Here is a 17065-nt window from a genome sequence, read left to right as displayed (position 1 = left end):
TAAAGCCTTTGAAAAATAAAATAAATGTGTCAATCTGTTTCTCCATTTATGGGTAATTTTTTTTTTATATTTAAATTTAAGACCCCCGCACCCTCTGGTTATCGTAGGTGGCCAGCAGGGGGCGCTGCTTGGTGACCCCTGCGGTAACCTTGACAACGACTGGCTGTGGGTGAGATATTAATGCTCAGGAGCAAACCCAGATTTTCACTTACGTATATATAAACACACACACACAGTCATATATATATATATACATATATACATATATACGAGATCATATCAAGATTGACCCTATTATACAGACTAAATATGTATATATGTATATAGTTAATGTATAAATATGTATATATATATATACATATATAAACACATACACAAATATATATAGTATATATATGTATGTAATATTTTTATATCATATATATATGTGTGTCCTGTATGTGTGTATATATATATATATATATAAATATACATATTGACATCTATATATAATCACACACACATACACAAACACATATATATTATATACACATAGTACATATATGTATGTCTATAATGTATGTATATATATAATATATATATGTGTTTGTATATCTATATATATATGTATATATACATACATATAATATATACATACATTATAGGTATATACATATACTATACATATATGTTTATGTTTATGTATTTGTATATATACACACACGTATGTATGTATGTCTATTATATAGACATACATAATATATATTCATATACTGGTAGATGTAAGTGTGTGCAAACATACATATATATACATATACATATACATATATATGTATATGTATATGCGTGTGTATAATCAATCAATCAATATGCACATAATTATATATATATATGCATGAGTCAGACCCTCCCAACCCCATGTTTCATCCTCATATACATACAATTACTTATAAATGTATAAACATAAATAAATGTAAATATACACTGTATGAATGCAATCATACAGTGGAGTACATTTAGCTGGAGTAAGTCATGGCTGCAGATCTGCATATGTTTTGGGGCGTATAAACACCGGCTTCCATGACACGCAGATAAACCCCCTCGTCGCGTCTCGGACGCTAATTACTGTCAGTCGGACGCGGCGTGTTTGATTCCCAAACATTTGCTTCGCCGATAAGACGATTTAAAACGAGAAACGGCAATTAGACCAAATTAATTTGTTTCATTCGCCCCTCCATCCCCCCACGTCTCTTCCTATCTGTATTTCTTTCTCTTTTTCTTCTTCTTCTTCTTCTTCTTCTTCTCCCGCACCGACATCGGCTATTAGCATTCACGCTCACAAAGGCGCCCGGGGAGGGGGTTGACGGTTTTTGGGGGCGAAAAAAACAGATCTGGGCCGACGCGATTTCACAATTTTTCACGGTCGTATCCTGACATGAAGCTAACTGATCACATGTTTAGCAAAGTAAGAAAAATGTAACCCAGAACCCCAAATTTTAACCAACGGTGTTAGCGAAAAGTGTGAAAGGTGTTTGCAAATGTTGTTGGCAAAGGGTATTAGTGTACAATGTTAGCAAAGGGTGTTTGCGAACAGCGTTAGCAAAGGTTGTTCGTGAAGTGTGTTAGCAAAGGGTAATAGTGGACGATGTTAGCAAAGGGTGTTTGCGAATGGTGGTAGCAAAGGGTGTTAGTGAAGGATGTTAGCAAAGGGTGTTGGTGAAGCATGTTAGCAAAGGGTGTTTGCGAATGGTGTTAGCAAAGGGTGTTTGCGAACAGCGTTAGCAAAGGTTGTTCGTGAAGCGTGTTAGCAAAGGGTAATAGTGGACGATGTTAGCAAAGGGTATTTGCAAATGGTCTTAGCAAGGGTGTCAGTGAAGGATGTTAGCAAAGCTTGTTAGTGAAGAGTGTTAGCAAATGGTATAAGTGAGCGGTGTTAGCAAAGGGTGTTTGGTAACGGTGTTAGCAAAGGTTGTTAGTGAAGGATGTTAGCAAAGGTTGTTGGTGAAGCATGCTAGCAAAGGTTGTTAGTGAAGGATGTTAGCAAAGGGTGTTGGTGAAGCATGTTAGCAAAGGGTGTTTGCGAATGGTGTTAGCAAAGGTTATTGTTGAACTGTGTTAGCAAACAGTATTTGCGGATGGTGTTAGCAAAGGTGTCAACAAATCGTGTTAGTGAAGGATGTTCGCAAAGGCTGTTAGTAAAGAATGTTAACAAATGTTGTTAGCAAAGCGTGTTAGCAAAGGGTTTTTGGGAACAGTGGTAGCAAAGGTTGTTTGTGAAGTATGCTAGCAAAGGGTATTAGTGAACAATGTTAGCAAAGGGTATTAGTGAACAATGTTAGCAAAGGCTGTTAGTGAAGGATGATAGCAAAGGTTTTTAGTGAAGGGTGTTAGCAAAGGTTGTTTGCAAATGGTGTTATTGGAGGGTGTTAGTGAAGGGTATTAGCAATTGGTTGTGGTAGCTTTAGCCTAGCTAACCACTTCAGGAGTCTGTTCCTGATATTCCTGACATCATCTGAACCGTTGCAGGACCAAACAGACTCTCGGGACACCGATCCCAAGTTAGCTTTCCGAGCTAGCATCCGCTTACCGACGCGAGTCGACAACCATGGAAACACAGGCTGCCGTTAGCAATGAAAAAGTTTTTTTGTTGAATGGACACCATGGACTTTAACTTAAGATGCATCTCCCGGACGCGTGCATGTGCATGTGTGTGTGTGTGTGTGTGTGTGTGTGTGTGCGCGTCAACCCGAAGAAACGCCCGGGGCGATAAGAGCCTCGGCCGCGGTCCAAGCGGGGATGTGCGCTAGCTCAGCGGCGCATTGAGCTCCGGTAAAACACAATGTTCTCCAGGCAGCCGGGTGGCTGACTCTGAAACAGATTGCACTGAGCTGCTGAAATGAGGTGTGTGTGTCCGTGTGTGTGTCCGTGTGTGTGTGTGTGTGTGTGTGTGACCCCCGCCACTCTTGATCACCTCCTGCTAGCTGATTATCCCGCCGAGCGCCGCGGTCCGAGGGAACGGACGGTTTAAACCCGACGGGTTTTATTTGCGCTTCTGTTTTTCCTGCTGAGCCGGCAGGATTAGAACCGCCTCCCCGTCCCGACCCCGCCGACCCCGCCGACCCGGCGCCATCATGGCGTTTGTAACTCGCCGCCGTTTAAAAAACCATGGCGGCCATGTTTTCTATCTTGTTTCATTTGACCCTCCCTTACCGCCGCCGCCACCTCGTCCTCGCCTCTCCTAAACGCTCCCGCGGGAACACGGCGGTCCGAGCCGTTCGGCCATGTAAGTGCATCCTGGGATAGGGGTCGCCATGGCGACACGCCGCGGTCCGTGGGTTAAATGGCAATCTCGGCGGACGCGCGGCGACCCGCTGATTGCTCGGCAGAGCGTTGCGGCGGGCGAACGGCGCCGGGGGTCGGTGGGGTCGGTGCGGTGGAGGAGAAAAGCTCTACTGGTTAGCAGTGGGTTGTTTCTGGAGCTAGCAACAATACAGGCTGCTAACAGTGCTAACGGTTGCGTTAGCATGCGCTAGCTTGGTGTTAAGGCTTGGGAAACACCAGAGTAAGTCTTTGTGATTGTTGTCACTGAAATTGCAGCTTATTTCGGAACAGACAACATTCATTGATTCATTCGTTCATTGATTCGTTCATTCATTGATTCATTCGTTCATTGATTCATTTGTTAATTCATTCATTCATTTGTTGATCCATTCATTCGTTGATCCATTCGTTGATTGATTGATTGATTCATTCATTCGTTCATTGATTCATTCGTTCATTGATCATTGATTCATTTGTTCATTGATTCATTGATCCATTCATTCATTCATTCGTTCATTCATTCATTGATCCATTCGTTCATTGATTCATTCATTCGTTGATCCATTCGTTGATTGATTCATTGATTCATTCGTTCATCGATTCATTCATTCGTTGATCCATTTGTTGATTGATTCATTGATTCATTCGTTCATCGATTCATTGTCTGTTCGCCCTCTCATTCACATCAGATACTTCGGACTCTCGGGACAAAAAAGCAATAAACCCTTGGAAATGCAAACTTACAAAACCCACAACTGTGTGCGTGTGTGTGTGTGTGTGTGTGTGTGTGTGTGTGTGTGTGTGTGTGTGTGTGTGTGTGGTTGAGCCCCGGCCCCAAACGGCGCCCCGTCCCCGGGCAGCAGATCGGCCTCAGATTGGATTTGCAGCCGCTCCACTGAGCTGCTCCCACCTCCCAACACACACACACACACACACACACACACACACACGTGCACATGCGTAAACACACATGTTGTTTGAGACGGACTGACAAATTATCTGTGCAATCACTTGGAGGCTTCAAGCTTCCTCCGCAATGTGATTTTCTTCTTTTTCTTCTTCTTTTTCTTTTCTTCCGATTGATGAGCGCTTTTCTTTTCCGTCTCGGCGTCACGATGCATTTTTGAAATAAATTGCAAATTCTATTTTGTATAATTTGTATGTTATTGATTGTATTATAAATATTAATATTAAAAAATATCACATTATCATTATCATAATCATGATTAAGGCATCATTGTTACAGCTGTTGTCATATATATTATATTTGAATATAAATATATAGAAATATAAAACAACTGTATATTTTTAAATTGTCATTATTTTTATCGGCGTGATTATTATTTACCTACATATTATTTATTATTATTTATCATATGTTTAATACTAATATTATTATTATTATTTGCAACAAATGAAAAAATTACTATTTCAACTGTGATTATTATCATTGCTTTTTATTATTTTGATTATTATTCTCAGAATTAGTATCAATACAATTGTTGTCTTTGTAAAAAAATACAACTCATAATAACATAATAATAATGATAATAACTATTAATATTTTTATTGTCTTTATGTTGTTTTTATTATATATTATCATACCAACCAACATTAAAACCAAAACCATGATAGTCAAGATGTGTGTGTGTGAGTGCGTGCATAAGCATAAATTTGTGTGTGTGTAATTGTGTCTGTGTGTGCGCACGTGTATGTGCATATATATGTGTATGTGTGTGCACATGTGTATGTGCAACTGTGTCTGTGTGTATCTGTGTGCATATGTGTGTATGTGCGTGTAGGTTCATACATGTGTGTATAATTGTGTCTCTGTATGCATTTGTGTGTGTGTGTGTGTGTGCGCATATGTGTGCGTGTGTGTTCATATGTGTGTGTAATTGTGTCTGTGTGTGTGTGTGTGACAATGCACTGGACACACATGTGTGCGGACATACACACGATTACACACACATGTAAACACACGCGCACACACGCAATTACACACACATGCATTCACACACATGCGTGCACACACGCACGCACTTACACACATATGCACATGCAGTCATGCATGCACACACACACAATTACACACGAATAAGCACACACACATAATCATAGCCATATATACACACACTCTCATGCACACACACACACACACACACATATGCACTGGCACATGCAGGTGCACACACACATATATACACAATCATATACACACATATGCACAAGCAGTCATGTATGCACACACACAAACACACATATATACACATCTATACACACACTCATGCACACACACACATATGCACTGGCACATGCATGTGCACAGGCACACACACATATATACACACACACATACACACATATGCACATGCAGTCATGTATACACACACAAACAGACACACACGTATGCACACAAACACACATAATTATACACACCTATACACACACTCTCATGCACACACACGCACATGTGCACTGGCACATGCACGTACACACATACACATATATACACACACACACACATACACACATATGCACACATATGCACATGCAGTCATGTATGCACACACAAACAGACACACACGTATGCACACAAACACACATATGCACACAAACACACAAAATGATACACATCTATACAAACACTCCCATGCACACACACACACATGTGCACTGGCACATGCATGTGCACACATACACATATATACACACACACACACATACACACATATGCACACGCAGTCATGTATGCACACACAAACAGACACACACGTATGCACACAAACACACATAATTATACACATCTATACACACACACACACACACACACACACACACACACACACACACAGGGAAGGAGCACAACAGAAGTGCTTCTCCCGACCCACGAATTATTCCTGGTGTTTGCTGCGACCGATCAATCCGCCGATCAATAAGGTGACGGTACCTTAAGCCCCGCCCCCTCGCCCGCCGCCCTTAAGCCCCGCCCCCTGGCGTTCACTCACCGGAGCTCCTTGAAGGGTTCGGCTCGAACGTGCGACGTCTCCACCGACTTGCTGAACACGGCTCCTTCTGCACCTGAGGGGGAGGAAGAGGAGGGCGTGAGGCCGACACACACACACACACACACACACACACACACACACACACACACGGTGCGACTCCTGAGCGATCGATGGACATAATCTCTGAGACTTCCTGGATCCATACGGCTGAGGACTGCAGGGACGACCGCACACGACTGCTGAGGTTCTAGAGGGTTCTAGAAGGTTCTAGAAGGTTCTAGAGGGTTCTAGAGGGTTCTCCAGGTGTGAATGAGAGGGTGAATTTTTGGGGCGTCTTTATGATTGACAGGTGGCGCTTCTGGGTTAAGCCCCGCCTCCCGTCCTGCTTACGCCCCATCAGGCTCCGCCCCTCCAACCACCGCACAACACAGGGACGGAATGAAGGGATGAATGAATGAGTGAAAATTGAATTAGAGAATAAATGGGTGCATGAATGAACAGATGGATGAACGGATGGATGCATTGATGAATGATTGATTAGTGAATGAATGAATGAGTGAATGATTGGATTAGAGAATAATTGGATGAACGGATGGATGAATGAGTGAATGATTGATTAGTGAATGAATGGATGAATGAATGAGTAAACTATTGGATTAGAGAATAGATATATGAATGAATGAATATGAGTGAGTGAGTAGATGAATGGATGGATGCTTTAATAGATGAATGAGTGAATGCTTAAATTAGTGAATGATTGATGAGTGAATGAATGAATGAATTCAGGACAAATGAGTGAATGATTGGATTAGAGAATAAATGTATGGGTGAATACTTTGGTGAGTGAATGAACTGATGAATGAGTAAATGCTTTGATTAGTGAATGGTTGATTAGTGAATAAATAGATGGATGAGTGAATGGGTGAGTGAACGAGGTAATGAATAAGTGAATGATTGGATTAGCGAATGAATTGATAAATAAACGGATGAATGAATGGATGAATGTTTGGATTAGTGAATGAATGGATGAATAACAGATGACGATGAATGAATTATTGAATGAATTGATTAGAGAATATATTGATGAATGAATGAGTGAATGAATGGATGAATGAATAGGTGATTAAATGAATGAGTGAATTAGTGAATGTATGCATAATAGAATGAATGGATGAATGAGTGAATAAATGAATGAGTGAATGTATGAATTATAGAATAAATGGATGAATGAATGAATGAATGAATGAATGAATGAATGCACACTTGGACCCTGATCTCAGAGAAGCATTGCAATCACAGAGTCTCTGCTGGCGGCCATGACGGCGGCGGCCATGACGGCGAGCCTCATCCCTCCCGGGCGCCACGGCAACAAGGCGACATCATCAGCGGCGCTTAGCAATAGAAAGTAAAGTACTGGCCTTGTCGGTTACAATGTGTGTTTCGGAGTGTGTGTGTGTGTGTGTGTGTGTCTCAACGAGTCAAACCGCTGACACCTCCATTATGGGACTGTCAAATCGCCGCGGTAACACGAGAGGAAAAAGCCGCGGATGTTTTCCTGAAGGTATTTTGACACGACCGCATCGTCTTCACTCGGCGGCGTTGAACTTCCTGACAGGCGGCGAGCAGAGGAACATCAGCGCCTCCAGAGGTCCAGCACCGTCTGCGCCATCCCTACCTGCAGTGTTGCCGCGGCGACGCCGGTCATTTAAAAAGACGGGCTTCGGAATGACAAGGCGGCAGTTTGTCGTACCGACGACCGGACATACTAGAGTAAGTACCGGCACTACCTGAATCTTACCTGTGTGCTAGTGCTACATGCTAGCTGTGTACTACCAGAGTACCAGTTGTACCCGATGACAAAGTACCAACTGTACCTGACACCAGAGTACTAGTTGTACCCTATAAATGAGTACTAGTTGTACCTGACACCAGAGTACTAGTTGTACCTTATAAATGAGTACGAGTTGCACCTGATACCAGACTACCAGCTGTTCCTGGTACAAGTGTTGGTCATACCTGCTACCTGAGTGCCCGTTGTACCTGGTACCAGAGTAGTAGTTGTACCTGCTACCTGAATACTAGTTGTACCTGATGCCAAAGTACCAATTGTACCTGACTCCAGAGTACAAGTTGTACCTGACACATGAGTACTAGTTGTACCCTACAAATGAGTACTAGTTGCACCTGAGACCAGACTACCAGCTGTTCCTGATACGAGTGTTGGTCATACCTGCTACTACCTGAGTGCCCGTTGTACCTGATACCAGAGTACTAGTTGTACCTACTACCTGAATACTAGTTGTACCTGATGCCAAAGTACCAATTGTTCCTGACTCCAGAGTACTAGTTGTACCTGACTCCAGAGTACTAGTTGTACCTGATACCAGAGTACTAGTTGTACCTGCTACCTGAATACTAGTTGTACCTGATGCCAAAGTAACAATTGTACCTGACACCAGAGTACTAGTTGACCCTGACACGAGTACTAGTTGTACCTGACACATGAGTACTAGTTGTACCCTAAAAATGAGTACTAGTTGTACCTGATACCAGACTACCAGCTGTTTGTGATACAAGTGTTAGTCATACCTGCTACCTGAGTGCCCGTTGTACCTGATACCAGAGTACTAGTTGTACCTGCTACCTGAATACTAGTTGTACCTGATGCCAAAGTACCAATTATACCTGACTCCAGAGTACTAGTTATACCTGACACCAGAGTACTAGTAGTACCCAATAAATGAGTACTAGTTGCACCTGATACGAGAGTACCAGCTGTACCTGATACCAGTGTTGGTCATACCTGCTACCTGAGTGCCTGTTGTACCTGATGCCTTAGTACTACTTGTACCTGCTACCTGAATACTAGTTGTACCTGATGCCAAAGTAACAATTTTTCCTGACTCCAGAGTACTAGTTGTACCTGACTCCAGAGTACTAGTTGTACCTGATACCAGAGTACTAGTTGTACTTGATACCAGAGTACTAGTTGTACCTGCTACCTGAATACTAGTTGTACCTGATGCCAAAGTAACAATTGTACCTGACACCAGAGTACTAGTTGACCCTGACACGAGTACTAGTTGTACCTGACACATGAGTACTAGTTGTACCCTACAAATGAGTACTAGTTATACCTGATACCAGAGTACTAGTTGTACCTGATACCAGAGTACTAGTTGTACCTGCTACCTGAATACTAGTTGTGGCTGATGCCGAAGTACCAATTGTAACTGACACCAGAGTACTAGTTGTTCCTGACATCAGAGTACTAGTTGTACCTGACACATGAGTACTGGTTGTACCTGGTACCAGAGTTGGTCATACCTGCTACCTGAATACTAGTTGCACTTAATACCAGAGTACCGATTGTACCTGATACCAGAGTACTAGTTGTACCTGATACGTGAGCACCCGTAATTTTTGCTGCCAGAGCTGGATCTTATATTTAAGTACTTGTACCTTTAAGTACCAGTTGCACTAGTGTTGGTCATACCTGCTACCTGAGTACTAGTTGTACTTGATACCAGAATACTAGTTGTGTCCGATACCACAACCACAGTAATATGTGCTACTGGAGGACCAGTTAGACCTGTGTCTAGTTCCCTTTGTACCTGATACAAGAGTACCACTTATATATGATACCTGAGGACCAGCTGGATCTAATATCACTAGTACTAGCTGTATCTGACAACAGAGCGTCTGTCATACCTGCTTCCTTGGTAAAGTTGTACTAATACCAGAGTACTAGTTGTATATGATACCTGAGAACCAGTCATTCCTGTGCCCTTGTACCCTTTCTACCTGATTCTAAAGTACCAATTGTACCTGATGTGAAGTACCAGATGTCCCATGTACCTGATATAAACGTACCGTCTGAACCTGATTCCAGAGTACCCATTGTACCTGTTACCGGAGTACCAGTAACAAATGATACCTGAGTACCAATCACACCTGTACCCCAGTACTATTTGTACCTGCTTCCAGAGTACAAGTCATAACTGCTACTTGAGTACCAGTTGTACCTCATTCCCGCGTATCAAATCATACCCGGATACAAAAGTACTAGCTATACCTGATGCCTAGGTACCAGCTGTAGATCAAACCTGAGTACCAGTTGTACCCATTACTTGAGTACCAGCCATACCTGATACTTCAGTAACAGTACATGAATACAAGTAGTACCAGAAGCCTTTGTAATCCTGTGAATCTCAAGCATGTAAAAACAAGCCACTCTACTTTTAGACCCTAAAGTACTGCTAAGTACAGCTATTTTTGAAAGTACTGCCGTGCCAGGATATAACTGGATACCCATCCCACCTCCGCCCCCCGGCCCCTCCATCCAGAAGAGGCACCACTTCATATCTTGGCTCCCGCTGATCAGACATCAAGTTATTATTTCTCAAATCGCACAACCAAAATATCACATGCGTACTTGTTAAGAGTGCTAAAAGTAGCACTGCTGCGTTCAAAGACGCCCGCAATCATCCGTGAACAGATGATAAGATCCAAAAGTGGAGGCTGTTAAGATAAAACGGGGGGGCGGAACGCGAGCGCGAAGGCACGTGCTAGCGACGCTAACGCCGGCTCTTGACGGCTCGGCTAACGGCTCGGCTAACGGCGCGCGACGCCGACCCTCAATCCGTCAGATTCCCGCCTCCACGCCGCGTCGGACGGCGATTCCAGGAGCGGGAGTTACAACTCCCTTGGACCTCTTACCGAGCATACCGGGGGATTCGGGCTTCCTGCCTGCGGCCGTTAAAATCACAATAAAATACAGAAGATGTAGCAACCGGAGTGCTAATAATAGATCCCTCCCTTTATAAACTCTTTCTGAACTCCAGATTTAATCGCCGTGGCAACGTGTCGGGAAGGGCAGACGGAGCCGGCCACGGGTGGGGGCGATCAATCCGCCGCCGACCATTTATTTCGCCCCGGAAATCCTCTCTCTCGGCGGGATTTTTCGCCGCCTTCAAGGAGACGTGGATATTTTGCCATCTCACCTTGGTTTTGCCTGCGTTACATCAGACCTACCGGGTTCTCCGGGTTCCACGTGTTCCTTCAAGCGGTTCTAGAACCGCCAGGGAACGGAGAACCCGATTGAATGTCGTTAGCGGTGTGTTAGCATTAGCGCCGAGCTACGTAGGAAAGCAGTGGAGGGATGAGAAAAGTATTGAAAAAAGGATTAAAATAAGTCTAAAAAATATATATATACAAAAATACCTACAAACAAAATACCTATACACAAAATATTTACATACTGAATAGCTATATACAAATTACCTATGCAAAAAGATTTATATACAAAATTCTTATATACAAAATATTAACATATAGAATTTATAAATACAAAATACCTATACAAAAATCTATATACAAAATATGTATACAGAAAATATCTATATTAAATTATCAATATACAAAATGCCTGTATTGAAATATCTATATATAAATATTTAGATACAAAATACCTACATACAAAATATTAAGGTACAAAATATCTACATACAAAATAACCTACATTAAAATATCTAGAAAAAAAATGTGCATAAAAAGATCTATATACAAAATATTTAGATACGAAATATCTATATTCAAAATATTAACATATGAAATATATATATACAAAATAGCTATACAAAAATCTATATACATAATATGTATATAAAAATATCTATATAAAATATTTAGATACAAAATATCTACATACAAAATACCTACATTAAAATATCTATATAAAAATATTTAGATACAAACTATCTACATACAAAATATCTATATACAAAATACTTACACAAAATATCTATATGCAAAATATGTATATAAGAATATCTATATACAAAATGTTTTGATACAAAATATCTGTATACAAAATACCTAAATTAAAAGATTTAGATTCAAAATATCTATATACACTATACCTACAAAAAATATATACAAAATATGTATATAAAAATATCTCTATTAAAAGATCTATATACAAAATATTTAAATACAAAATATGTATACAAAAATATCTGTATTAAAGTATTTCGAAACAAAATATTTAGATACAAAATATCTACATACAAAATATTTAGATGCAAAATATCTATATACCAAATATTTAGCTACAAATTATCTATGTACAAAATAACCATATTAAAATATCTATATACACAATATATACATCCCAAATATTTTGATACAAAATATCTATATACAAAATATAAGACGGTACTTCGGCTCATGTACAACTTAGCTATCTAAATTTCCGCACACGGACAAAATGTTAGCGGACGAACAAGCTAACAGGTTGCTAACCGCTAGCTGAGGTATTTCAGTGCTGAAAGTGTTCAGTGTTGTTTTGTTTTCTTTTTTTAAATCCGTCCCCATGTCGAAAAGCTTTTATTTTTGCGTGTGATAAATGGAATAATCCATTTTTACAAGAACAAGAATCATTTAGCCGCGTATTAAACAGGTAAACCGAGAAGTGACAAAGGTAGATCTTACTTGAGTCCCTGAGTCACGGCACCAAAGTGAAGTAAAACCTGGAATAAATCATATTTATACTTTTTACAGATCTATTTCTTCCCTTGACTCGACCGCGACCGAAAGGGTCTGGTTTTTCTTCCGACAAAGAGAGTTTTCTTTTCTTTCTCGGCGCGTTTGAGTCGCGGGAAGTCCGTCTCCCCGCTCGGAAATAAAAGCCTTCGGGGGAAAAACGCCGCCGCCGCCGCCGCTTCCACGGCGGGAACCGGCGACCTCCTTTTTTTATTTTTTCTTCTTCTCAATTTCCTTTTCATTCTCTCGCTCTCGTAACTTGAAATAAAACGCCTCGTAAACGCAACTTTTCAAAGCGTTTATGGAGAACGAAGAGCCCCGTGAAGTTGTGTTTAGAGGTCGTTCCTCCGCCCGCTCACTGTAAACCAGACGTTTATGGCCTCGAATCTGAAACAAGCGGCGGCGAAAACCCGTCCTCCTCCTCGGACGTTTATGAATCGGAGCGCCCGCCACGTTGTATCCAGGCTGGCTTTGCTGCGTTTTCCCGACGGGGCGGCTGGGATTTCCCGGAGATTACGTCCGGCTTTGGTAAACAAACCTGTCGAGCTTTTAAACCCTCGCCGCCGGTGAGCTGGGAGGCCACTAGGGGGCGCCGCGCAGCGCCACCGAGCGAATCAAAGGCTCTGGGTTTGAACCGCGATCGGGTTTTAGGCGTGGGGAAGGGATTCGGTATTAAATGGGGTTTCCGAAGCTGCGCGGCGGATCTGGGTCAGGTTGATGCTAGCGGGGATCCGGATAAGCTATTGGGTGGACCTCAGACAACAAAATCACTCGGGTTGGGTTGTCATAGCAACAACAAATATGGATTCAGGATGAGGCACATGTAGTCCTTTACAACACCGCCCAAAGTCCGGGGCCGTAACTGCACGGAGAGGACGGACAACAGCGCCCTAAACAAGGTGACGTCCCGAAAAATGTACGTGTACACATGGAACCCCCGGCCCAAGACATGTATGTCCGGAGTGTTCTAGGTCCTCCAATGGGACTTGCCTGAAACCCCTCACCAGGAGGGGTTCGGGATACGTCTGGATGTCCGAGCCACTTCATCTGGCTCTTCGACCCTGATCCCCTGCTGGAGGCCCAAACTCTTCACCTTGCCATTTTGGAAAGGCTTGTGTGACCCAATGAGCCTAGAAGCTCAGTTATCTGGGTCCTTGCACCCCTGGTAGGATCACCCAAGGCATCCAGGTCCTCGGTGAGGATCCAGACAGGAGTCCCCCTGAAGGACCTTCAAGAGTGTACCTTGTATCCTAAGTTGCAGAAGCTCTAGGGACATACCGCCCCTTTTTTGTACAATCCTTTGCACAATTCAACACTATCTGCATTTTTTATGCAATCAATTGAGCTACCTGCACGAACTTTCAACCACCCCCAACCTTCATCGATTCTCCTGCAGCTTCAGGAACAATCAAATTCTACCATTTATTTTCACCCTTCCTAGAAGGGTTGCAAAGTTTGCAATATTCTCCAATTTTTGCCTTTTCAGTCCAACTCGAGGAGCCAGATGAAGCACATGTAGTCCTCAACAACCCAGCTGAAGGTCCAGGGCCAGGGCCAGGAAAAACAGTGCCTTAAGCAAAGCATCATCCCAAGAAATGTATACTTACACAAGGAACCCCCAGCTGAGACATGTATGTCCGGCATGTTCTGGGGCCTCCTCCTGTCAGGACCTGCCTGGAACCCCTCACCAGGAAGTGGTTTGAGATACATCCTGCCTGGATTACCGAGCCAGGTCACTTGGCTGCTCCACCCTGAACCCCTGCTGGAGGCCCGAACTCCTCACCTTGCCATGGTGGAAGGGCTTGTGTGACCCAATGAGCCTAGAAGCTCAGCTATCTGGGTCCTTGCACCCCTGGTAGGATCACCCAAGGCATCCAGGTCCTCGGTGAGGATCCAGACAAGATTCCCCCTGAAGGACATTCAAGAGTGTACCTTGTATCCTAAGCTGCAGAAGCTCTAGGGACATACCGCCCCTTTTTGTCCAAGCTTTTGCACAATTCTACGCCATCTGCATAGCTTACGCTACCATTCAGGCTACCTGCACGAACTTTCACCCCCCCCCGCCTTCACCGATTCTCCAGCAGCTTCAGGAACAATCAAATTCTCCCGTTTATTTTCACCCTTCATTATCTTTCAATATTGTTCCGCGAGGGGCCGCCGAGTTTGCAATATTCTCCAATTTCGCCTTTTCAGCCCGACTCGAGGAGCCGGATATTCAAATAAATAGACTCCCCGCGCCTCGACACCCCCAACCCGCCGCCGCCGCCGCCGCCGCCGCCGTGATGGTTTACCCCGCAAATCAGCGGCGCTCATTCAAGGGGAGTCCGGTAGATTAAAAAAGCCGGGGAGGGGAGGGGGGGCAGGGAGTTACAGTGCAACAAAGATGGAGGGGAAGCAAAATGACAACGACAGATAGCGGGAGAAACCAGGTGAGATAAGTCGCGGAAGGGGGGGGTTGGTTGTAAAAATGGTCGCCGCCATGTGACAGAGCGATTGAGCTGTCAGGGTACAGGATGCAGCCGGCGACCATTTCTCCCGAACCAGCCAGAGTATATAAATCATTTAACCTTGGTGGTATCTGCCCCCCCTTTCCCTTCCCCCTTCCACAATTCCTCCTCCTCTGGGTTTCAGCATTTTTCTCTTCTTCTGTGTTTTGACAGAAGGCAGAGATTCCGCCGCCGGAGTGACAGCCGAGCTCTGGCGAGTGATCGGCGGGGCGTCTCGACAATGACGGCGGCGGCGGCGGTTCCTTCCGGCATCCATCCAGCGGCGGTGCTGTCATCCTCGCGTCAGATGATACGCAAACACCCGGCTAGCTTGCTGTCGACGCCGGTTATGGAGATGACTCTGGATTAATGGTCCGGACCAGGAGCCAGAAGATGTCGGAATCGCTGAAGCTAACGTATCTCCGGAAGGAGGCCGGACCGTCGGCTTAATGAAGCCGCTAACGGGTTTTCCAAACATATTAGCGCTTAAATAGTAGCGAGAATCGGGAAGAGACGGGTAGCGGACTTACTGCTTCAACGTAATTAAAACTTCCTGGTCAAGGAGCTAATTACTTCTCAAACAAAAAAGGGTAAACAAATAAATAAACTTCGGTTAATGAGCCCGGGGCAGCGGAGCTAATGCGAACATCGGCCGAGAGAAGCCAACCGTCCGTGTTCAGTTATGGATCCGCCGCCCGATCAAACTCACTTTGCATTTTAGCGGCTAATCTCCCCCCCCTCCCGTCCCTCGGGATGGTTTAGCCCGTCGCGTAATCTCCGAGGCTTCATTCTGCCGGAAAAAAACTTCCACAAGTCGGGGCATTTTCTTTCCTTGACGATGTTCCGATCTGATTTTGTGCATTCGGCTGTCGCTAGCCCCTTTCCGCTTGCGTCGCCGAGGTAACGGTGGCCGTTAGCAATATTCGCAAGGTCTACAGAGCTAACCAAGATAGTGCTCATCTAACAGATGGCTAACATTAGCCCTGGCAAATGCTTTAACACGAGCAGCAATCGGGGCTAGCGGTAGCGGTGTGGGCTAATCATATCCGTGCTCGTGCCCAATGGCAAAACTGATGTTGCTTAAGCTTAGCTGGTGTTGAACATGGCTGAGCAAGAGGCTAATATGTGGCTAACTCTAGCCTTGAAAAAAGTGTTAACTCTGTAGACAGAGCTAACCGAGATAGCACACGTCTAGCAGATGGCTAACATTAGCCCAGGCAAAAGCTTCAACACTTGCAACAAGGGCTAACCAAATATCATTTGCAGCCAACAGAAGACTAACACAAGCCCTGACGAAAGCGTTAGCACTTTTGATTGTAGCTAACACGAGATAATATGCTACTAACCGATGGCTAACGTTAGTCCTGAAAAAATATATTAATACCATTCACAAGAGTTAACCATAGGTAATATGGAGCTAACTGGGGGCTAACACTTGCTCTGACAAAAGCTTTATCATCATTTATAACAGCTAACCCAAGATGTTTTGTGGCTAACAGAGGGCTAACACTGGCCTTAACGAAAACCTGAGGACTTTCGATTGCAGCTAACTCAAGATAATTTGTAGTTAACAGATGGCTAACGTGAGCCCTGAAAAAAATACATTCATACCGTTGGCAAACCAAATTACGCAGCTAACCGAGTGCTAACATTAACCCAGACAAAAGTTTTATCACCGGTCATGATGGCTAACCAAAGATATTATGCAGCCAACAGAGGGCTAACACT

The 17065-nt window shown here is 43.5% G+C and overlaps 1 protein-coding gene across 2 annotated transcripts in view; it reads right to left on the bottom strand.

The window, feature by feature from the left end:
* sgcd (sarcoglycan, delta (dystrophin-associated glycoprotein)) overlaps positions 1–17065 on the bottom strand; it is a 202219-nt gene that overhangs the window by 6809 nt on the left and 178345 nt on the right. For both annotated transcript variants that reach the window (XM_086142134.1, XM_086142133.1), the window contains one exon: positions 6309–6381. In XM_086142134.1, the coding sequence (XP_085998260.1) occupies positions 6309–6381 (73 nt within the window). The remainder of the gene's footprint in view (positions 1–6308; positions 6382–17065) is intronic.

Source organism: Fistularia commersonii, chromosome 35 (genome assembly GCF_037954325.1).
Source record: "Fistularia commersonii isolate RoL2024-O1a breed Wild chromosome 35, RoL_Fcom_v1.0, whole genome shotgun sequence".
Classification (NCBI taxonomy): Eukaryota; Metazoa; Chordata; class Actinopteri; order Syngnathiformes; family Fistulariidae; genus Fistularia; species Fistularia commersonii.
Note: the sequence above shows the minus strand (reverse complement) of the source record. Positions and strands in the feature narration are given on the sequence as shown.